This window comes from Cannabis sativa, chromosome 5 (assembly GCF_029168945.1).
Source record: "Cannabis sativa cultivar Pink pepper isolate KNU-18-1 chromosome 5, ASM2916894v1, whole genome shotgun sequence".
Lineage (NCBI taxonomy): Eukaryota > Viridiplantae > Streptophyta > Magnoliopsida > Rosales > Cannabaceae > Cannabis > Cannabis sativa.
The window spans coordinates 30,198,980-30,222,881 of NC_083605.1; the positions used below are offsets into that span (position 1 = coordinate 30,198,980).

The 23,902-nt window shown below is 38.0% G+C and overlaps 1 protein-coding gene across 1 annotated transcript; it reads right to left on the reverse strand.

Annotated features, from left to right (window-relative positions):
• Positions 1-4,918: 4,918 nt before the first annotated feature.
• Positions 4,919-7,029, reverse strand: LOC133038260 (serine/threonine-protein kinase PBL34-like). Its single transcript, XM_061116352.1, has 3 exons — positions 7,007-7,029; positions 5,828-6,230; positions 4,919-5,322 (listed from the first exon to the last, which is right to left on the reverse strand). The coding sequence occupies exons 1-3, from the start codon at positions 7,027-7,029 to the stop codon at positions 5,074-5,076; spliced, it is 675 nt and encodes a 224-aa protein (XP_060972335.1). The 3' UTR covers positions 4,919-5,073.
• Between the last annotated feature and the right edge of the window lie 16,873 nt (positions 7,030-23,902).

Below are 23,902 nucleotides of genomic sequence, written 5' to 3' on the forward strand. Positions count from 1 at the left end.
TCAGGAAATTTACACTTAAAATTTCTACACTTCTGATTCAGAAAAAACTGAGCCTCTCTCTCCCCCTATCTTTGGCCGAACCCACTTTCTCTTTCTTCTTCCTTCAATTTCAAAAATCTTAGTGTGAGAGTAGTGCCCACACACAGCAAGTGATACCTCAATCATAGTGAGGAAGATCGTGAAGAAAGACATTCAGCAAAAGGAGTTTCAGCATCAAAGATTCAGAGAAAGAGATCCAGGTTCAGATATTGATAATGCTCTGCTATAGAAAGGAATCAAGGGCTAGATATCTAAACGGAAGGAGTCATATTATTCCGCTGCACCCAATGTAAGGTTTCCTAAACTTTATATGTGTTTATTTCATCGTTTTAGAAAGTTCATATTTAGGGTGTTAATAAACATACTTGTGAGTAGATCTAAGATCCTGGTAAAATAATTTCCAACAACTCGCCTTAGAGCCATGGTAATTGATTTACTTGCAAGAAATTTGGACTTTAAAACGATTGTTTGTTTGTTTTTGGATGCTATCATGTTGTATTGAGTGTTATTTGATGATTGATTGATGTTTGTAAATTTTCGTGAAAAATAATTGCGATTCTGTTTCTGGAATTATTTTTATTGGATAGTATGGAAAAAATTAAGCAAGTTACTTTTTTACAGAACTCAATTTCGATTTAATTTGAATTAGTTATGATTTTTTGAAGATTCGAAAAAATCGGAGCTGTGTTGAAATTTTCTTGCGATCGCGAAAACTGTCCGTACAGCTCACAATTTTTTCGTTTTTCTTCATTTTTTCATGCTTTTTCATAGAATTAACTTCCGATTTTTTGTGTAGTTATGTATTTATACTATTACTATTCATAATTCAATTCTAATTATCATTTTGAATTAATTTAATATTTTTTAAATTTAATTCAAAATATTAGTGTAATTTGAATTTGAAAATAGTTAGTATCTATCTTTTTTGCTTAATAATCTATCTTATTTTTAAATTTTATTATATCTTATCTTATTTTTAAATTTAAGGTCAGATTTTAATATTTTAAATTATTTTTTTTTTAAATAATTTGACCTTATTTAAATTTTAAAATAAGATAACAATAATCATGTAATTTTAAATAGATGTAAGATATTTTGCTAACTTTTAAATTTTGTTATTTTATTTATTTAAATTACATTTAAAATCTGAAAAAGATATTCATTTATCTTTTTTAATTTTTTATTTAATTTTTATTTATAAAATAACATTTAATTTTTAAAAGTAGTTAAAAATTTTGAAATGATATTTAGGTTGGTTGAAACGTAATTTTTCAAAATTGTAGGTTTAATTTTAAATTTAAATTTTTTTTTTAAATTTCGAATATTTCAAATTTTATTTTAAATTTTCGAAAATAAATATTTTATTTATTTTATTAATTATTTCAAATTTAATAATTTAATTTAAAATTAAATAAATCCTACATCCAACTATCCAGCTAACCTTGTTGCAGGAGTATGTGTTTCAGCTTGTGTGTAAGTTTTCAAAACCTATTATTACTTGATTGCAAATAGCCATGGTTACTTTTTGCCAGATCTAATGATCTGATGGCTCCCTTGGTCAAGTTAATAATTTGTAATATGTATACTTACAATCTTCTTTCATCTGTGTATGACCTAGCAACATGATTCATTATGGTCATATCATTGATTCATTACGGTCTATTAAAAACTTAAGGAACCATTTAATCCCCCACAATTACTATATATGTTCTCTAATCAATCAATCACGTATTTCTAATCCAATGTAATTGTAATTGAAATTGAAATCAATTTGAAATCACCTCAATGTCATGAGAATTTTGAGTTTGTGTAGCTCCTCCATGACTTTCTTCTCGACTGTGTGGATTGAGTTGGGAAGCTTCTGCTGGGGTCTCAAGTAATAATCCCCCGATTCTTCTTCACTCATCTGATTAACAACATCAAGAAAAATATTTAGAACTTTATCAACAGAGGTCGAACAAGTCTATTCTCTGTACGTGAAGAAGTGGTAGCGTAAACATTGTTGTGGAATTGCCAAGCTCTTCTCCTTTCCATGGCCTGGAATAAAGGAGTTCCAAAAGAATCGCGATTGTGATGGAAACCAGATTTAAGTAGCCTCTGTCCTTAGGTTTCGGCCGGAGATGGTGGTCCAATCAGAATGCGATTGCGATGGAAACTCTAATCTCTCTGTCTCAAGTCTCAACGGATAGATTTTAGAGATAGAAAAGAAACTATTAGTTTGTGATTAAAAAACTGTATTTTCTAAGAGGGAAAGTTAACTCTATATGCATTTATTGGGTCAAAATTTATCCTCTAATTATTTGTGTATCAATATTATTTAATTACGTCAATTTTTCATTGAGCCCAAAATCACTCCTCCCATTGTTCAACTCATTCTCTCCCTCCATTCTCCCTCTCTCTTCAAGAGAACCGTACTACCGCGACCACTGCCACCATCCAAGACTACCGCCGCCATCCAAGACTACTACCACCATTTAACACCACTCGACCCACTAGAAACCCAATCGGACTAACCCTCTCGACTCCATTTCAATCTGTATGAGCCCACGCCAATCTCGTTCCTCAACAGCGAACGAAGAGACCACCGCCATGAATGGAGAGACCTATATGAGTTTATTGATTTAGAATTAAAATATAGACGAATCTTTGTTATCTATGAGTTTATGTTAGATTTAGAATGTTGAGTTTGGTCGAATCTGCGTTTTGGGCAGAAAATAAGTTTTACGCCAGGTTTGATGCCTTTCTGTTGTTGAAATGAGTGAAGGTTGAAGACATAGGTCCGATGTAGGCTCGATGTAGGTCTGATAGTGGCCCGATGCTATCCATTTATTTATTTTTTATGTTATTATTGTACACAAAAATGGGTACCATCGGACCTACGTCTACAACCTTTACTAATTCTAACAATAGAAAGGCATAGAGTTGCATCGGACCAGTATTGCACCATATATATAGTGCATATTTGAGTAGCATCGAGCCACTGTTTAGGGGTGAGCAAAAAATCAAAGAAATTGACCAAACCGAGTACACCGACCGTCCGAACACCGAAAAAACTAACACCAAAAAAATTGAAAAACCGAAAAAATCGCCTTCGATTAAAACTGCTTTTGCACGGTCGGTTTTAGTGTCAATGGCAAACCAACCAATTAAACTGCGAACCGACCAAACATATATATTATCACTATACATATATAATATAATTATTTTTGTACATATTTAATATACAGTTTTATTAAACTAGTTTTACTTCTTATCTTTTTATTTAAAGTCTTAGTTATTCATTGCTTTATTTTATTATAATTTGATGTATTTACGTATTATATAGACATTCATAAAATAATACGAGTTTTTCAATATAACTCATTACCATATTAGTAGCACAAATAATTTAAGCAAATTTAAAAAAGTTTATTTTACATTATTTATTTAACTAAGAAAGTTTCTGTTCTTAAATTATATGATATTTGATACAATACTCTAATTTTTTTAGTTTTTAAATAATTATAGCAAATTTAAAGACTCTTTTTTTTAAAAAAAAATAAAGCTCGGTTTGGTCGGTTTAAACCGACCAAACCATGTATTAAAAAAATCAATTTTTTTTAATATTTATATAATGCTCGGTCGGTTTTCGAATTATAACCATGAAAATCGAAAACTGAATTTTGAATTTTTTTTGTGTAAAAAATCGACTGTTGCTCACCCATACCACTATTGAACCTACATCTTCAGTCTGTGCTCATTTCAACAACAAAAGGCATCAGACTTGCATCGAACCACCATCAGACCTTCATCTCTTACCTCCAGATTATATTACTATCGTACCCACTATCGTACCCCATCGTATTAATCACTACAATTTTCTTTTGAGTATATATTGCAACAATTATATACAACACACAAATTTCCTAACTTTCTTTTTGTTGCCATTCGAGTTGAAAATTAGAAAAATATTTAATTATCTTTTATTTTTTCTTTTTTAGTCCTCTAAGTGTTAAAACTTCATACAATATTTTTTTTTAATTTATAAAATTTTATGCGATATGTTCTTTTAATATCAAAACTTTATGATTTTTTTTTTTAAAAAAACTTTTCCTATTATTTTGTTTTCAATTTCATGATGTTACTAATATTATTTTTAATATATTTTATTAATAAGTTGAGTTTAATTTTTATACTTTAAAATTTTATACAATATTTTATTTAAATTACTTTGATGCTTTTATTTTATCTCTGATCATTATGTATTAAACAGTGTTTATCTTTAACTGATATATAACATTTATAAATTAAAATATACATAACTTAAAATAAAACTATGCATATGTATCTTGCACCTAACATTTATATAAATTAAAATTTAAAAGCCAAAAAAAATGTAATCGTAAACCTGACAATAACAAAAACTACGTATGAGTTCTAATAGACCAAGATGACCATAATGATAGTCACGGCTACCAATTAATTCACTAATAATCATATAGTGCCAAAAGGAGAATGTTGAGCTTTTGACATAATTTCCTCAATACTTTTGATATAATCTTGCGTTTCAATATCACACACATATAAATGACAATACTAGTTGTTTCTATTTTTTATAATATTTGTTTTTATTTTCACTAAAAATATTATAGACTTTTGCAACCTAACTTTTCTACTGAAGAAAATTTAATTAATACAAATTTACAATAAATAGAAAACTCTCACTATATTACTAGGTAGGTCTCATGTAAAGCAAGTCTCCCTGTAAACCAAAGAAACTAACATATTATTAGGCAAGTCTCCATGTAAACCAAAGAAACTAACATATTATTAGGCAAGTCTCCATGACGAATCAATTCCTAGAGCAAATCATATCAAGAAAAACATTTACCAAGATCTCTACAAGAATGCAAGTTTATTAAAAAGCTAAAGGAACAATACACCCCTTAACCTTATCTACCAAAATTTGCTCTAATTTGTAGAGCTTCAACAATGGTTCCATACCACAAATGTGGCTCATTCATGAAGGCGCACAGTTACGGAAACAAATGGCGGTCAGAAATGGAGTGAGACATTTGGGCAGAAGATCGAGGCACCTTGATTCCGACATGTCTCATTTGGATATGTAATTGTGTTGTTGAACAGGTTGTCTCGATGGAAGCGAGATAAAGGTGAAACATTGAAGAATAAAAATACCAACGTACAAAGAGAAAGAAAATAAATGAGCTCGTAGTCCAAAAGTCTCTGAATCCTTCTTTCATCATCTTCCGCACAATATCCAACTAGCTTCACAAGATTTGGATGCTTCACAACACCTAAAAAATTCACTTCATTTATACATTCTTTATGCCCTGGACACTAGAATGCAAATACATGGTAAATTTCATTAGATAACTTCAAGCACCTGACAATGGCATTCCAAAAGCAACATTGATCTTCTAAAACAAAATCCATTTCAACAAATCAAAGATTTCAATAGCTATTTTTTATCGGTTGAACATGTACAAAATGGGTTCCTTCTTAATTGAACACTTGAACAACATGATGAGTTCTAGAATTGCAAATTAGTGAACGTTTTTTTTTTTCTTTTTATAAAACTTTTTCTTAGGACTATAAAACACTTCCAACACATTATTCAGATTTGTCAACAAGCTACTGCAAATCCAAGATTCTTGAAACAGACCAAACAATGAAACAATACAAACATAAATGGATTTGTATATACATCGTGTCAAAAAGAAAAGAAATGAGGAAAGACATGCCTGGAAGCCACTACGATTCAACTATTTGATCGCAACATCAATCTTACAGGGAAGGGCATCTTCGTTGTCGTCCTGTCGTCAATCTCAACATCCGACCCCGAAACCTTAACAACTCCTCTGTAAACGCAGCCAAAACCTCCCTCCCCAAACAACAATGCCATACTGAACCCTCTGGTGGCCGATTTGAGCTCGGAGAACGTGAACACCCTCAGATCATTGGCTCTACGCAGACTCAGGAACTCGTAAACACCAATGAAGTCAGAAAAGTCCTTGGAGTCGGAATCGAACTCGGAGCGGCGATTACTGTCAAGGCTGCTGGAGGCAACACTTAGCGAGCGAGCCCAAGACACCTTGGAGCGAGAGTTTGCTAATGAAGATGGTGATAATACTGGAGTTTGCCAATGAAGATGGTGATAATGCTGGAGTTTGCCAATGAAGATGGTGATAATGCTGGAGTTTGCCAATGAAGATGGTGATAATGCTGGAGTTTGCCGAGCTCTGTTTTTTTTTTTTTCTGAGGAGATAGTGTGAGAGAGAGCAAGAAGCCGTATAATTGGTAAAGAAATATATATTTGTGCATAAATTTTAATATGACCGTATAAATGAATAAAAAATTACTTATAAAAGTATAAATAAAAAAACAAAAAAACCTTACTTATTTTTTACACTGAAATTAATTTGTTTTTTAAAAAAAGAAATTTGAAACAGGTAATCATTTTTAAAAGATCCTAATGTTTGTAGAACAAAATAGATATTTAATGTATATATATAACGTTTTCATTTTCATTTTCTGCACATAATCAAACTATCAAAATACTATAAAATCTAGTGTCCAGTCCACATCTCTTACTTTCGACCTATATTATATAGTGATCACACTCATCTTTACAAAATTTTGGAAATGGTATTTCATTTTCTTATTCCTTCTTTAATTAATTAGTTAATTATTATTATTATTATTGTTGTTATTATTATTACCGTTTATGTTAGTTAGTTTTTTGATTTTATATTACTTAGTTTTGTCAATGCATGTTAGTTGTTAGTTATTATTTGTTTCTTAAACACAGTATTTAAATACAAAAGATTATATCTCATAATATCCTAATCTTAATAGTATAACTTTAAAGTTTATATATATATGAGTAATTACATAACGTTTTCAATCTCATTTTCACACTCAAAATTAATTACTCTCTCTTACTCTTAATCTCTCTTCTTCGACCTACAATAACAATTTATCTTCGTCCATTAAAAAATTTGCAAATGGTATTTATATTTTTCCTTATTAATTATCATTTAATCATTATTTCTTTTTATGCTTATTAATATATTAATTTAATTTGGATTTTAGATGGATGAAAATATGATACATAACTTATGTTCCATATTTAATGGAATTGAGGAGAGTGATGACAATGACATCATAAGACTTCCAACTCCTCCATTTGACGAAGAATATTTAACAGCGTATAATCAGTGTGTATTAGATCAACATTTCAAGATATATTATGAAGATGAAAAAGAAAATATGATCGAAGTTGATGGTAGATTGAGTGACAAAAATTACGAACAAGAACTCTACACTCCTAAGCTTTCTGATTATTTGCCTAAGCAAAACAAATCCGAAGAGGTATATACATTTACACTTAGTAAACAAACACATAAAACTTATAATTTATTGCATTGATATTGTTCTTACTTTATAATTATAATATACATAAAACAGCAGAGTGTTGACTATGAAACGAAATTAGAGTCTACAAAATGAAAACTCCACAACAATTACCAAAAAATGGAGCAAAAGAAGCATACAACGATAAAACTTTCTGAGGAAAAAGATTTTTCCAAAAAAATCAAGGTACCGGAAAGTAACAAGGTCGATGATCACTTGTGTGACAAAAGGTCCCGAACAGTAGAATCAAACACCCAAAAGCTTCTTGATCATCTTCTTGTGAACAAACTCAAAAAGGTATATTATTTATACTTATTAGACAAACACATAAATTATAATTTGTTGCATTTCTATTCTTTTTTTTTTTTACATTGATGTTCTTACTTTGTAATTATAATATGCATGAAACAGCAAAGTGTTGACCTAGAAGCAAAACTTGAATCTACAAAACGAAAACTCTACAACAATTACCAAAAAGTAGAGCAAAAGAAGCATAAAACGATAAATCTTTATGAGGTAAATGATTTTTCCGAAAAAATCAAGGTACCAGAAAGTAACAATGCTCATGAGCACTTGTGTGACAAAAGGTCCCAAGCAATAGAACCAAACACCCAAAAGTTTCTTGATCATCTCCCTAAGAACAGACCCGAAAAGGTATATTATATTTACACTTATTAGACAAACACATAAATTATAATTTATTGCATTTATATTTTTTTTTGTATTGATGTTCTTACTCTATAATTATAATATGCACAAACAGCAACAAAGTGTTAATCTTGAAGCAAAACTAGAGTCTACAAAACAAAAACTCCATGACAGTTATCAAAAAATTGAAAAAAAGAAACACCAATCAATCTTACTTTCTGAGGTGAAAAATTACTCCAAAAAGATCGAGGTACCAAAGATTATCAGAAATTCCTTGCAAGTAAAACAAAACCCTCTCAAACTTTCTGATTGTGTGCCTAAGCAAAATAAATTCGAAAAGGTACATATATTTATATTTATTAGCCATAGAATTAAAAATTATAAGTTGTTCCATTAATGTTCTTACTTTATGATTATAATATGCATGAAACAGCAAAGTGTTGACCATGAGACAAAACTAGAGTCCACAAAAAGGAAACAAATGGAGCAAAAGAAGCATATAATATGCGTGAAACAACAAAATATTGACCTTGAAACTAAACTAGAGTCTACAAAACAGAAACTCCACAACAATTACCAAAAAATGGAACAAAAGAAGCATAAGACAATTCAACTTCTTGAGGTAAAAGATTTGCCCAGGACAACAGAGGTACAAATTTTATTTAACTTGTACAGTTTCATTACTAATGCTTTCTTACTTGATAAAATCAATACATTAATACTTATTATTATTTTGATTCAGAGTAAGAGGCGATGCTTGTGGCATAGACGTTAGATGAACAAAATGATAATTTTGCAAATGATTGGTGGTTTGAGTGGGTACCAACCTAGTTGGGATGTACTCAAATCATCCAACAATGCAACTCAAATCAAAGGATGCTACAATTTCATGTATATAATTATTTCACAAATGAAGACTATAATTCTTACTTCATCTATCCAATTTCAAAATATGTTTATATCATAGACACAAGAACAATTATATATTCTTATAATGTAATACAAAATTATTTGACATATTTACTATTACTAATCAATTTACCTTTTTTAAAGGCATAAATTACTAATCATAATTTGTACAATTCTTTAGTTTTTTTATTGGTTTGATAGCTAAACTTAATTACTAAATTTATATGTAGTCTTAACTCTTTATTTGTAATGTAAGAAAAATGTAATGCAAGAAAGATAGAACTTTGAGAGTTGAGAAATTAAGAGCATGTTTGGTATTGTTTTTTGTTTTTTGTTTTCAAAGAATTGTTTTTAGAAATGAGAATAAAAAATAGTTTTTGAAGTTTTTAAAAACAAGTCATGTTTGGTTAGTGTTTTTTAAAAACAATATTGACCAAAAGTGAATTAGTTTTTAAAACAGAAAACAACATTTTGTTGTTTTCAAAATTCTTATTTTTTGTAACTTTATTTTCTGAAAATTGTTTTCAAAAATCAAGGCCAAACAAGCTAAATTGTTTTCAAAAAACAATTTTTTATTTTTAAAAACAAAAAACAGTTTTTTAGTTATGATGCCAAACATGCACTAAAATTGTTGTATTTTGAGAGTTAATTGTAACAGAGAGAGAAAGAACTGAGTGGCCAAAGGAATAAGAGAATTTTTTTCAACGGGAGAATTGATTCTTATTGTAATCTTTGATTGTGCTAAAAGCCATTAGTAGTGCTTCGTACATCGCATAATTTAATTTAATAATTATTATAAAATATCATTAATCAATCGTAAGACGTTACCTTAAAATTGTACTAAGAAAAAAAATTATAAATAAGCATTATAGCAATGATTTATTATTATATTGATACCAAAGAGGCTAAATTGCTAAGTGAAATTCAAAGTGGATGTGATCATTGGATAGCATGGACCATTTTTATTTTTATTTTTGAAAATAGGATTTATAAATAAAAGATCTTCTTAAACTCTTGCTCATTACATGTTAAGAAGACTTCTATAATTTAGTTTCTGGTGTACTTGTACTTTTTATGTCTATTTTTTATTTTCTCTAAGAAAAAAATTCTCTTTTTTTTTTTTTTTTTTTTTTTTTTTTCTAATTTGTTTTATGCATAAAACAGGGTTTGAGGTTGTTGTATTGTGCATAACATAGTACAATTTTATCTTGCTCAGTTTCACCCACAACTACAATGATATCAATTCATTTTCTAACTTCATCTACTGCATTAGATAATTGAACAATATTTCCTATATTGGTGATCTGGTCCTAAGACGAGTCTTCCCAGCCACTCAAGAACCTGGAGTGGGGCTTTTTGGGCCTAATTGGGAAGGACCATATGAAATCGAAAACGAAATCGGCTCTGGGACCTAAAGCTCAAAAGAATGGACGGAACCATGGTGCCTAGGGCCTGAAACGCTGATCACCTCCGAAAGTATTACCAATAGTCAGAAAATGTAAACTTAGGCTTTATTAAGAAAATTTGTACCAAAAAAGTATATGCAACCTCCAAATTTATGTGTAAAGTTGAGTGTCTTAAAAACAATCTTTTCATGCCACTCAGGGGGTAGTAAGGCATACCGCATGGAAAAATGTAAAATAGGCCAAAAGTTTAGAAAAGTTAAAGCAAAATATATATTTAATCATAAATGTAAAGATGTCCGGACCCAGTGACAAGCCCTAAAAAAACACTAAGGGCCTGGGGACGGGCCTTAAAATTGTCTCACCTTAAAGATAAAGATTAAAATTGTCTAAAAAAAAGGGAAAAAGACTGTAATTGTAAAAAGAAAAAATAGAAAGAGATAGTGATAGTAGTAACAGTTTGGCTTAATCAATGCGGGGTGGAAGACGAGGCCCCCTATGCTCCTCGAGCAAGGCGTCAAGTCTCTTCTTCTTCTCCCAGAAGCGAACAAGGACTTCTTCAGGCTTGGGGTAAAAATCGAGTTTGATGTTCTGGCCATTAGTTTGCCAAGCCATGAAAACGCCATCGTCGAAGCGCTTGGTGCAATGCTTGCAGGCGACAGGGTCTAGGAGCTCATCTCTTTTAGCCTTCTTCAAGGCCTTATCTTTGAAGTCCCTGAGCTCCTTCACCTCAACGGTCAAATTGGCCGTTGACTGCAAGTCTGCCTGATTCAGCTCCTCCATTGACTTCAACCTGGCAGTCAGGTCCTCTACGACCTCCTTGGCTTCTCTCAGCTCGTGCTTGGCTTTGGCCACAGCCTCGCCCTGAACCTTCAGCTCCACCCGGTGCCTCTCCTCCGCCTGTGCCTCCTTCTGTTGGGCCTCCTCCCAGAACGCTTTCCTCTTGGCCGCCAGGTCTCTCAGACTCTTCATGGCCTCGTCCATGCCCCCGAATTCGGACATGACGTACCCATGATCTATCAGGGTCTTTAAGAGGCGACCAGTCTCTGCAGCAATTTGGAAAAGAAAACTAGTATGAGATCAAATGCCATAGGATAAAGCACAAGCAAAAAGAGAAAAATGAATAACAAAAACTCACCGCGGTCATGCAGCGCTGATGTCCTGAACCTGACAAATAGTGTTCGTGGAAGTGCAGGCTACGTATCTTTTGGCCGGGAGTTGGGTCAGATGGGAAACGAATTGGCTCGTTTGTTCGGAGGCGAAGGGAGCAAGAGCAGGGCCGACGAAGCGGTTGAACCAGTCCGTCAGGGGGTCCATGTTCACGTCCCAGGCATTTTTGAAGGCCTCCTCGCGTAAAGAATTTTGTTGAGCCTCCCACAAGACCTTCTTCAGGGCTTCCACCTCAGCATTCCCCCTGTTGAAGTCATCCATGGCATAATTATGTTTGGCAATTCAAAGTTGCTGCCTCTCCTCATCAAAGGGGATCGGAGTAAGGGTGATGTCGGGGGGCACGACGTACTCCTCTACTTTAGGAGGAATCCCTGAATCTGAGCTGACGGCCGGGGTGTCCTTTCTCCTGGGCTTCTTGGAAGACTCAGCCTCAACAATTTTACCCTTGTGCTTCCGGTCGAGGGGAGCCACAATCTCGCCCTCCTCCTCCTCCTCGACCTCCCCTTCCTCGTCGATTAAGACGATTGTGCCTAGGGGGCACTGGAAGATGACCTCCCTAGTGTAACACCCTAACTATCTTAGGCGTATTACGTGATTTTTAAACGTACTGTGCAGCTCGTTGCTAATCAACGAGGTTTATGGAAAAACGTGATTAATTAAAATTTTGCTTTTTCATTAAACTTATAAACCAAATTACAAAAGTCTCGGGATCCCGATTTATAAAATCATTTACAAACGTTTTAACTGTTTAACTTTTACATCAAAATAAAGTCGTCTAACGACAGTTACAAAAATCTCAGCCGTGCTGTCCCGAGGATCGTACGCTCCAGGCCTAACCGCCCCGACATGTACAACCTTCATAAGCTCGCTCACGGTCCATCAGCTACAGCCTTGCCTTTACCTACACATGAACATAAACTGTGAGTCGACAGACTCAGTAAGAAAAGCATAATAATACTCATACATAATTCTAACTGCCGTGTCCAACACGATACTGAGTCCCGCTACTGCCATGTCCAACACGGTACTGAGCCACTACTGCCATGTCCAACATGGTACTGAGTTCTGAACGTTCATAGGGACGGTACTATTGACACGTAACAACCTGATCGGTCGAACCGGTCATACTCCGGCTGCTGGTCATACTCCAGCCTGTACCGACGTGTTACTATATCCTCCTGATCGGTCGAACCGGTCATACTCCGGCTGCTGGTCATACTCCAGCCTGTACCGACGGGATACGTCAATAGCACGGAACCACCAACCAAGTGTCAGCTTGATCGATCAAACCGGTCATACTCCGGCTGCTGGTCATACTCCAGCCTGTACCGACGTGACAGGGTTGGATGGTTCGAAGCCAACATACAACTAATGTAATCTAAAAGGCTTCCTACATGCTCGCTAAACATGTAATCTACATATGCATACTGTTATACTAATCTTACCTGGATTCCGATTTCAGGTGTGCAGGTCAACTCGACCGGAACCGAAGCCGAACGGCGGATTGCGGCTCCTAAACCATAAAAATCACAACGCTATAAGTTGACACGCTAAATCACTTCCCGGGGACTAAAACTTGAAACTAAAAGTTTCCCTATCGATAAAAAGCATGGCAATACCCCTAAAAACCCAAAAACGAGGAAAACTAGGGTTCTGAAAAATCCCCCAACCGGTAGACCGGTTGCCCAACCGGAATTCCGGTTCTGGGAAATTCAGGACCCCCATCCGGAATTCCGGATGCTCAACCGGAATTCCGGTTCCTCGCAGGCAGCAACCTCAAAAATTCATAACTTGCACAATTCAACCCCAAATCACATGAAACCTTCCAGACCTGTTCTATACCTCCCCTAGAACATTTCTAAGGCAACAAAACCACCCAGATTGCACGAATTCAAAACTCACCATTAGAGCTCAAGCTTTGAGTTCTAAACTCAAACTTGAGCAAACCTAGCTAGCATGCAATCAAATCCATCTAAACTTACTTAAACAAGCTTAACTAAGCCTCAGAAAACAATCAAAAACATCAACAATATCACAGCAACAGAACATAGACATTTCTCTTAGAAAACCACATTTTTGAGCTAAAAATCAAGACTTTGAACAACACAACTAGCATGCATCATAACCAGCTCTATTCTACTCAATTGAACAGGATTTAAACCTCAGAAATCATATCACAAACACAGCAGCAACAACACCTCAAGCAAGCATGCATTTACTCACATTTTCACCATTTAATTCAAGAAAATAAAGAGAAAGAGTTAGAATCACCTACCACAATCAAGAGCTCACAAATTAAGGTTGAATCAAGCTTTGAACATTGAAGAAAAACCCAGCTTTGCACCCCAAATACCCAGCCGAAAATGGAGAGGAAAAGAGAGAGAGTTTTCTTGAAAATTTCCAATTTTTTTTTCTAAGTGTTGTAAAATGAAAGAAATAAAAGGAATAAAGCCATTTAACCCAAAATCATTTCAGCCAACAATTAACAATTAAAATAAACATTTATTCCAATTAATAATCACTAAAAGACAAAATATCATTGGGGCAAAAGACCATTTTGCCCCTCCATACTAAACCACATAATAACCACTAAAGGGGTATTTTTGGGAAATTCTAAATTCCCGGCCATTCCCGACATTCCCAATGTCTAAAACCCGTCCCCAAAATACTAACATACTAAGTTGTGATTTCTACTGAGCCATACGCCGAGTTCCAAAATACCGGACACCGGAAATGCGAAACATAAAAGTTACTGATGACATAATCATGCATTTCTGAATTCCGTAAATAACAGTAATAAATTATTTAAATGGCTATAAATAATTTCATAATTAAACATAAACAGCTGCTAATTTCCAAATTAACTAAGCGGGCTTTACAACTATTCCCCCCTTAAAAGGATTTCATCCCCGAAATCTAACCTGAATAACTCTGGATATTGAGCTCGCATATCTGACTCTAGCTCCCAGGTGGCTTCCTCCACCTTGCTGTTTTTCCAGAGAACCTTGACCAATGCTATGGTCTTATTCCGAAGGACTTTATCCTTTCTATCCAGGATCTGCACTGGTTGTTCCTCATATGACATGTCTGGCCGAAGCTGAAGACTCTCATAACTGAGTATATGAGAGGGGTCTGAAACGTATTTTCTCAACATTGAGACATGGAATACGTTGTGCACTGCTGATAAGGCTGGAGGCAATGCTAACCGATATGCCACTTGACCTATCTTCTCGAGAATCTCGAAAGGTCCTGTAAATCTAGGGCATAACTTGCCTCTTTTCCCGAAACGTTTAATCCCCTTCATCGGAGATACCCGTAAAAACACATGTTCCCCTACTTGGAACTCAACATCTCTGCGCTTCGGATCTGCGTAACTCTTCTGTCTGCTCTGTGAGGCAAGCATTCTAGCTTTTATCTTTTCTATTGCCTCATTGGTCCGCTGAACTGACTCCGGACCTAGGTATTTCCTCTCCCCTGTCTCATCCCAGTGGATAGGGGATCTACACTTTCTACCGTACAACAGTTCGTAGGGTGCCATCCCTATCGTACTCTGATAACTGTTGTTGTACGAGAATTCTATTAACGGTAGATATTTACTCCATGAACCCTCAAAGTCCATAACACAGGCTCTCAACATATCCTCCAATATCTGAATTGTCCTTTCGGACTGACCATCTGTCTGAGGATGGAATGCTGTACTGAATTTTAGCTTCGTACCCATTGCCCGTTGCAAACTTTGCCAAAATTTGGAGGTGAACTTCGGATCCCTGTCCGAAACTATAGACTTCGGTACCCCGTGAAGTCTCACTATCTCCCTGACATATAACTCTGCCAACTGATCCACTGTAAATGTTGTTCTAACCGGCAGAAAATGAGCAGATTTCGTAAATCGGTCTACCACTACCCAGATGGAATCATACATACCCGTGGTCCTAGGTAACCCGACCATAAAATCCATCGTAATATCCTCCCATTTCCATTCTGGTAGGGTTAGAGGCTGCAACAACCCTGCTGGTCTCTGATGTTCAGCCTTGATCTGCTGACAAGTGAGGCATCTCGATACGAATTCTACCAAATTCTTCTTCATACCGCTCCACCAGAAGTACGGTTTCAAATCTTGGTACATCTTGGTGGTGCCGGGATGCAGAGAATACGGGGTAGAATGAGCCTCCTCAAAGATCTCGTTTCTCAAGTCCACACTGCTCGGGACACAAACCCTGGCTTTATACAAAAGCATCCCACTATCTGACACTGAAAAGTCTTTGGCTTGACCAGCCAATACCTCATCTCGGATCTTCACTAACTCCGGATCTGTCGTCTGAGCAACCTTTATTCTTTCTAACAGGTCAGATTGCAGCGTTAAGTTGTGAAGCTGACCTACCACAAACTCAATGCTGGATCTAACCATATCCTCTGCTAGCTGAGGTGAGATCTGAACCATGCTAGCTACTTGCCCGGGACCCTTTCTACTCAGGGCATCGGCCACTACGTTGGCTTTTCCGGGATGATAGAGGATCTCGCAATCGTAGTCCTTCACTAATTCTAACCAACGCCTTTGTCTCATGTTCAAATCTTTCTGAGTAAAGAAATACTTGAGACTCTTATGGTCGGTATAGATCTCACACTTCTCTCCATACAGGTAATGCCGCCAAATCTTCAGTGCAAAAACCACTGCGGCTAATTCTAAATCATGAGTCGGGTATCGCTGTTCATAATCCTTTAACTGACGGGAGGCATAAGCGATAACCCGATCGGCTTGCATCAATACGCACCCCAAACCCTGTTTGGATGCGTCACAGTAGACTACGAACTTCTCCTTGTCCGAAGGCAAAGCTAGTACCGGAGCAGTAATTAACCTCTGTTTCAGCTCCTGAAAACTAGCTTCGCATTTATCTGACCAGATAAATCGCTGATTCTTCTTTGTAAGTTCGGTCAGGGGCATTGAAATTTTGGAGAACCCCTCCACGAACCTACGGTAGTACCCAGCTAATCCCAAGAAGCTTCTGATCTCTGTCACTGTCTTCGGTCTCGGCCAATCCCTGACGGATTCAATCTTCCCGGGATCCACCTTGATCCCATCTTTACTCACCATGTGCCCTAGGAAGGACACCTGAGACAACCAGAACTTACCTTTCTTGAACTTGACATAAAGCTTATGTTCTCGAATTCGTTGCAGTACCATTTGAAGATGTAACTCATGCTCCTCTTCTGATTGAGAGTACACGAGGATGTCGTCGATAAACACATTCACACAGATATCGAGGAAATCCTTGAATACTCTATTCATCAGGTCCATGAATGCTGCAAGAGCATTGGTTAGTCCGAGTGACATAACGAGAAATTCGTAATGTCCATACCTAGTGCGGAAAGCCGTCTTTGGAATGTCCTCCTCTCGGATTCTCAACTGATGATAACCCGAACGGAGATCAATCTTAGAAAAGACCGTCTTTCCCTGAAGCTGATCGAACAAGTCATCGATCCTAGGTAATGGATATTTATTCTTCACCGTCAGCTTGTTCAATTCTCTGTAGTCGATGCACATCCTCATAGATCCATCCTTCTTCTTGACGAACAAAACCGGGGCTCCCCAGGGTGACACACTGGGCCGAATGAACCCTATGTCAAGCAACCCTTGGAGCTGAATCTTTAATTCCTTAAGTTCAGCTGGTGCCATCCTATACGGGGCTTTGGAAACCGGATCCACCCCTGGTGCTAAGTCAATCACAAAATCAATCTCCCGCTGAGGTGGTAACCCTGGAAGTTCTTCGGGAAAAACGTCCATAAATTCCCGAACCACTCTAATGTCTTCTGGCCGAATGGTATCTGGCCGAGTGGTGTCCACCACCACGGCCAGAAACCCTAAGCAACCGCCGTGCAATAATTCTCTCGCTGACATAGCCGAGATCACCGGGATTCGAGATCCCTGAACTGAACCAACAAATACAAATGGTTCTTCACTTTCCGGTTGGAAGACCACCATCTTCCTCTTACAGTCAATGCTCGCCGAATATTTAGATAGGAAATCCATTCCTAAAATAATATCAAATTCGACTAAGCTCATCTTTATCAGATCAGCGCTTAACTCTCTACCATCTATCCTGACCGGCATAGACCTAATCCACCTATTGGAGATAACCAATTCTCCGCCAGGTAACAGGGTTCCAAACCCTGATTCATATCTATCATACAGTCTTTCCAATTTTCTAAAGACTTTGGTTGCCACATAAGACATTCTTGACCTAAACACCCACTCGGAGGATGCCTCTTACTAATGAGACACTCCATTAGGAATAACGGGTCTCAACACTAGCCTGACGACTGTCTTGATTCTGGTTCCCTCGGAACCTCTTGTTCTGCCTCGAGCCACCGGATGCAGTGGATGATTTCCTCCTCCAGTCCATGGCCGAACCACTACCTCCCCTGCTGAAACTTGACGCAGAAGGGGTAGGAGCCCCGCCACATTCCGAAGTCCTAACTGATTCCCCATACATCTAGTTGCGCCCTCAGCTCACCATGCTTTCTTCGCCATCTCAGCTTAGATGGTCTTATCGTCGGTAGTGATCATAAGGTCATACTTGATCTTCACATTAAGTCCATCGAGATATTTTCTTTCTTACTGAAATCGGTTGGCGCAAATCCCGAGGCTAACCTCGCCAACCGGCTGAACTGAGTAATATATTCCGTCATGCTCATATTCTCTCGCTGGGTCAGGTGGGCGAACTCTTTCCTCTTGGCGCTTCTGACCGCCTCATTGTAATATTTCGCGTTGAAGAGTTCCTAAAACCTTTCCCAGGTCATAGTGATAACGTCATGGATCTAAGACACCATGTCCCACCAGACCAGAGCGTCTTCTTAAAACTGAAAAGTGGCACTCACCACTCTGTCGTTCCCGGTGACACCCATAAAGTTCAAGATCTTGGTGATCACCGTCAGCCACTGCTCGGCTTTCACTACATCCGGACCTCCCAGGAAAACCGGAGGTGCCTGCTTCCGGAACCGTTCGTACAAGGTTCCAATCTATTGGCCGCCACCACTAACTCGGCCTGGGCAGCAGGGGCAGGTGCCACTGGAACTACGGGCACTGGAACTGCAAGAGCACCCTGCTGTCTCAACCTCTGAATCTCGAGATCTTGCTCTTCTATCCGGGTTTGCGTTTCCGCAAACCGTAACTTCTCAATTCTGGGCTTCCTGATTGACTTGGGCAGCCTGCGGCGAGTTAACATCACTCCAACCGCGAACCCTGCCCCTGGGACCTCTACCTCGGCCCAAAACACTTGAGGGGAACTGAGCTCCTCGACCTTGATCTGACCCGACCGAGATGCCCTGACTCCTAATATTTCACCTGGCGTCCATCTAGTCTGAACCGCCTCAAAATCCCGAGTTGGCACTTCAGGTCACGATCATCGAGAGCTTACTAATGCCGCTTAATTTGGAAATTAAAAACGAAACATGCGCCTATTCTACTATCAGGCTACTAACATGCTTCCTAACAAGCTTTTCTTTTTCATAACTGAATAAAATAAACTACTAAAGCAATAAAGGCTTACTGAACCGTGAAACGAGCTAACTGCTGATGATGATTGTACATGTCGTGACGATCTTCGGAAGACAACCTGGCGGCTCTGATACCAAATTGTAACACCCTAACTATCTTAGGCGTATTACGTGATTTTTAAACGTACTGTGCAGCTCGTTGCTAATCAACGAGGTTTATGGAAAAACGTGATTAATTAAAATTTTGCTTTTTCATTAAACTTATAAACCAAATTACAAAAGTCTCGGGATCCCGATTTATAAAATCATTTACAAACGTTTTAACTGTTTAACTTTTACATCAAAATAAAGTCGTCTAACGACAGTTACAAAAATCTCAGCCGTGCTGTCCCGAGGATCGTACGCTCCAGGCCTAACCGCCCCGACATGTACAACCTTCATAAGCTCGCTCACGGTCCATCAGCTACAGCCTTACCTTTACCTACACATGAACATAAACTGTGAGTCGACAGACTCAGTAAGAAAAGCATAATAATACTCATACATAATTCTAACTGCCGTGTCCAACACGATACTGAGTCCCGCTACTGCCATGTCCAACATGGTACTGAGCCACTACTGCCATGTCCAACATGGTACTGAGTTCTGAACGTTCATAGGGACGGTACTATTGACACGTAACAACCTGATCGGTCGAACCGGTCATACTCAGGAAGCTATTGGTCATACTCCGGGCTGTACCGACGTGTTACTATATCCTCCCGATCGGTCGAACCGGTCATACTCCGCCGCTGGTCATACTCCGGGCTCGTACCGACGGGATACGTCAATAGCACGGAACCACCAACCAAGTGTCGGCTTGATCGATCAAACCGGTCATACTCACATTTCGCTTTGGTCATACTCCACCGTACCGACGTGACGGGGTTGGATGGTTCGAAGCCAACATACAACTAATGTAATCTAAAAGGCTTCCTACATGCTCGCTAAACATGTAATCTACATATGCATACCGTTATACTAATCTTACTCCGGATTCCGATTTCAGGTGTGCAGGTCAACCCGACCGGAACCGAAGCCGAACTACGGACATCGGCTCCTAAACCATAAAAATCACAACGCTATAAGTGACACGCTAAATCACTTCCCGGGGACTAAAACTTGAAACTAAAAGTTTCCCTATCGATAAAAAGCATGGCAATACCCCTAAAAACCCAAAAACGAGGAAAACTAGGGTTCTGAAAAATCCCCCAACCGGTAGACCGGTTGCCCAACCTAATTACGGTTCCGGGAAATTCGGGACCCCCATCCGAATTCCGGATGCTCAACCGAATTCCGGTTCCTCGCGACGACAACCTCAAAAATTCATAACTTGCACAATTCAACCCCAAATCACATGAAACCTTCCAGACCTGTTCTATACCTCCCCTAGAACATTTCTAAGGCAACAAAACCACCCAGATTGCACGAATTCAAAAATCACCATTAGAGCTCAAGCTTTGAGTTCTAAACTCAAACTTGAGCAAACCTAGCTAGCATGCAATCAAATCCATCTAAACTTACTTAAACAAGCTTAACTAAGCCTCGTAAAAACAATCAAAAACATCAACAATATCACAAAGAATAACATAGACATTTCTCTTAGAAAACCACATTTTTGAGCTAAAAATCAAGACTTTGAACAACACAACTAGCATGCATCATAACCAGCTCTATTCTACTCAATTGAACAGGATTTAAACCTCAGAAATCATATCACAAACACAGCAGCAACAACACCTCAAGCAAGCATGCATTTACTCACATTTTCACCATTTAATTCAAGAAAATAAAGAGAAAGAGTTAGAATCACCTACCACAATCAAGAGCTCACAAATTAAGGTTGAATCAAGCTTTGAACATTGAAGAAAAACCCAGCTTTGCACCCCAAATACCCAGGGGAAAATGGAGAGGAAAAGAGAGAGAGTTTTCTTGAAAATTTCCAATTTTTTTTCTAAGTGTTGTAAAATGAAAGAAATAAAAGGAATAAAGCCATTTAACCCAAAATCATTTCAGCCAACAATTAACAATTAAAATAAACATTTATTCCAATTAATAATCACTAAAAGACAAAATATCATTGGGGCAAAAGACCATTTTGCCCCTCCATACTAAACCACATAATAACCACTAAAGGGGTATTTTTGGGAAATTCTAAATTCCCGGCCATTCCCGACATTCCCAATGTCTAAAACCCGTCCCCAAAATACTAACATACTAAGTTGTGATTTCTACTGAGCCATACGCCGAGTTCCAAAATACCGGACACCGGAAATGCGAAACATAAAAGTTACTGATGACATAATCATGCATTTCTGAATTCCGTAAATAACAGTAATAAATTATTTAAATGGCTATAAATAATTTCATAATTAAACATAAACAGCTGCTAATTTCCAAATTAACTAAGCGGGCTTTACAACTATTCCCCCCTTAAAAGGATTTCGTCCCCGAAATCTAACCTGAATAACTCTGGATATTGAGCTCGCATATCTGACTCTAGCTCCCAGGTGGCTTCCTCCACCTTGCTGTTTTTCCAGAGAACCTTGACCAATGCTATGGTCTTATTCCGAAGGACTTTATCCTTTCTATCCAGGATCTGCACTGGTTGTTCCTCATATGACATGTCTGGCTGAAGCTGAAGACTCTCATAACTGAGTATATGAGAGGGGTCTGAAACGTATTTTCTCAACATTGAGACATGGAATACGTTGTGCACTGCTGATAAGGCTGGAGGCAATGCTAACCGATATGCCACTTGACCTATCTTCTCGAGAATCTCGAAAGGTCCTGTAAATCTAGGGCATAACTTGCCTCTTTTCCCGAAACGTTTAATCCCCTTCATCGGAGATACCCGTAAAAACACATGTTCCCCTACTTGGAACTCAACATCTCCGCGCTTCTGGACCGCGTAACTCTTCCGTCCGCTTCCGTGAGGCAAGCATTCTAGCTTTTATCTTTTCTATTGCCTCATTGGTCCGCTGAACTGACTCCGGACTAGGGTATTCCTCTCCCCTGTCTCATCCCAGTGGATAGGGGATCTACAGTTTCTACCGTACAACAGTTCGTAGGGTGCCATCCCTATCGTACTCTGATAACTGTTGTTGTACGAGAATTCTATTAACGGTAGATATTTACTCCATGAACCCTCAAAGTCCATAACACAAGCTCTCAACATATCCTCCAATATCTGAATTGTCCTTTCGGGTGACCATCCGTCTGAGGATGGAATGCTGTACTGAATTTTAGCTTCGTACCCATTGCCCGTTGCAAACTTTGCCAAAATTTGGAGGTGAACTTCGGATCCCTGTCCGAAACTATAGACTTCGGTACCCCGTGAAGTCTCACTATCTCCCTGACATATAACTCTGCCAACTGATCCACTGTAAATGTTGTTCTAACCGGCAGAAAATGAGCAGATTTCGTAAATCGGTCTACCACTACCCAGATGGAATCATACATACCCGTGGTCCTAGGTAACCCGACCATAAAATCCATCGTAATATCCTCCCATTTCCATTCTGGTAGGGTTAGAGGCTGCAACAACCCTGCTGGTCTCTGATGTTCAGCCTTGATCTGCTGACAAGTGAGGCATCTCAATACGAATTCTACCAAATTCTTCTTCATACCGCTCCACCAGAAGTACGGTTTCAAATCTTGGTACATCTTGGTGGTGCCGGGATGCAGAGAATACGGGGTAGAATGAGCCTCCTCAAAGATCTCGTTTCTCAAGTCCACACTGCTCGGGACACAAACCCTGGCTTTATACAAAAGCATCCCACTATCTGACACTGAAAAGTCTTTGGCTTGACCAGCCAATACCTCATCTCGGATCTTCACTAACTCCGGATCTGTCGTCTGAGCAACCTTTATTCTTTCTAACAGGTCAGATTGCAGCGTTAAGTTGTGAAGCTGACCTACCACAAACTCAATGCTGGATCTAACCATATCCTCTGCTAGCTGAGGTGAGATCTGAACCATGCTAGCTACTTGCCCGGGACCCTTTACGCTCGTGGGCATCGGCCACTACGTGGGCTTTTCCGGGATGATAGAGGATCTCGCAATCGTAGTCCTTCACTAATTCTAACCAACGCCTTTGTCTCATGTTCAAATCTTTCTGAGTAAAGAAATACTTGAGACTCTTATGGTCGGTATAGATCTCACACTTCTCTCCATACAGGTAATGCCGCCAAATCTTCAGTGCAAAAACCACTGCGGCTAATTCTAAATCATGAGTCGGGTATCGCTGTTCATAATCCTTTAACTGACGGGAGGCATAAGCGATAACCCGATCGGCTTGCATCAATACGCACCCCAAACCCTGTTTGGATGCGTCACAGTAGACTACGAACTTCTCCTTGTCCGAAGGCAAAGCTAGTACCGGAGCAGTAATCAACCTCTCGTTTCGGCTCACCGAAAACTAGCTTCGCATTTATACGACCGCATAAATCGCTGATTCTTCTTTGTAAGTTCGGTCAGGGGCATTGAAATTTTGGAGAACCCCTCCACGAACCTACGGTAGTACCCAGCTAATCCCAAGAAGCTTCTGATCTCTGTCACTGTCTTCGGTCTCGGCCAATCCCTGACGGATTCAATCTTCCCGGGATCCACCTTGATCCCATCTTTACTCACCATGTGCCCTAGGAAGGACACCTGAGACAACCAGAACTTACCTTTCTTGAACTTGACGTAAAGCTTATGTTCTCGAAGTCATTGCAGTACCATTTGAAGATGAAACTCATGCTCCTCTTCTGATTGAGAGTACACGAGGATGTCGTCGATAAACA

Coding starts and splice junctions, on each gene's coding strand:
- LOC133038260 (XM_061116352.1), bottom strand. CDS start 7,029: ATGGACGAAGATAAATTGTTATT. Junction 6,231..7,006: donor GACGAAGATAAATTGTTATT/GTAGGTCGAAGA, acceptor GGCAAACTCCAG/CATTATCACCATCTTCATTG. Junction 5,323..5,827: donor CAACGAAGATGCCCTTCCCT/GTAAGATTGATG, acceptor GGTGTTGTGAAG/CATCCAAATCTTGTGAAGCT.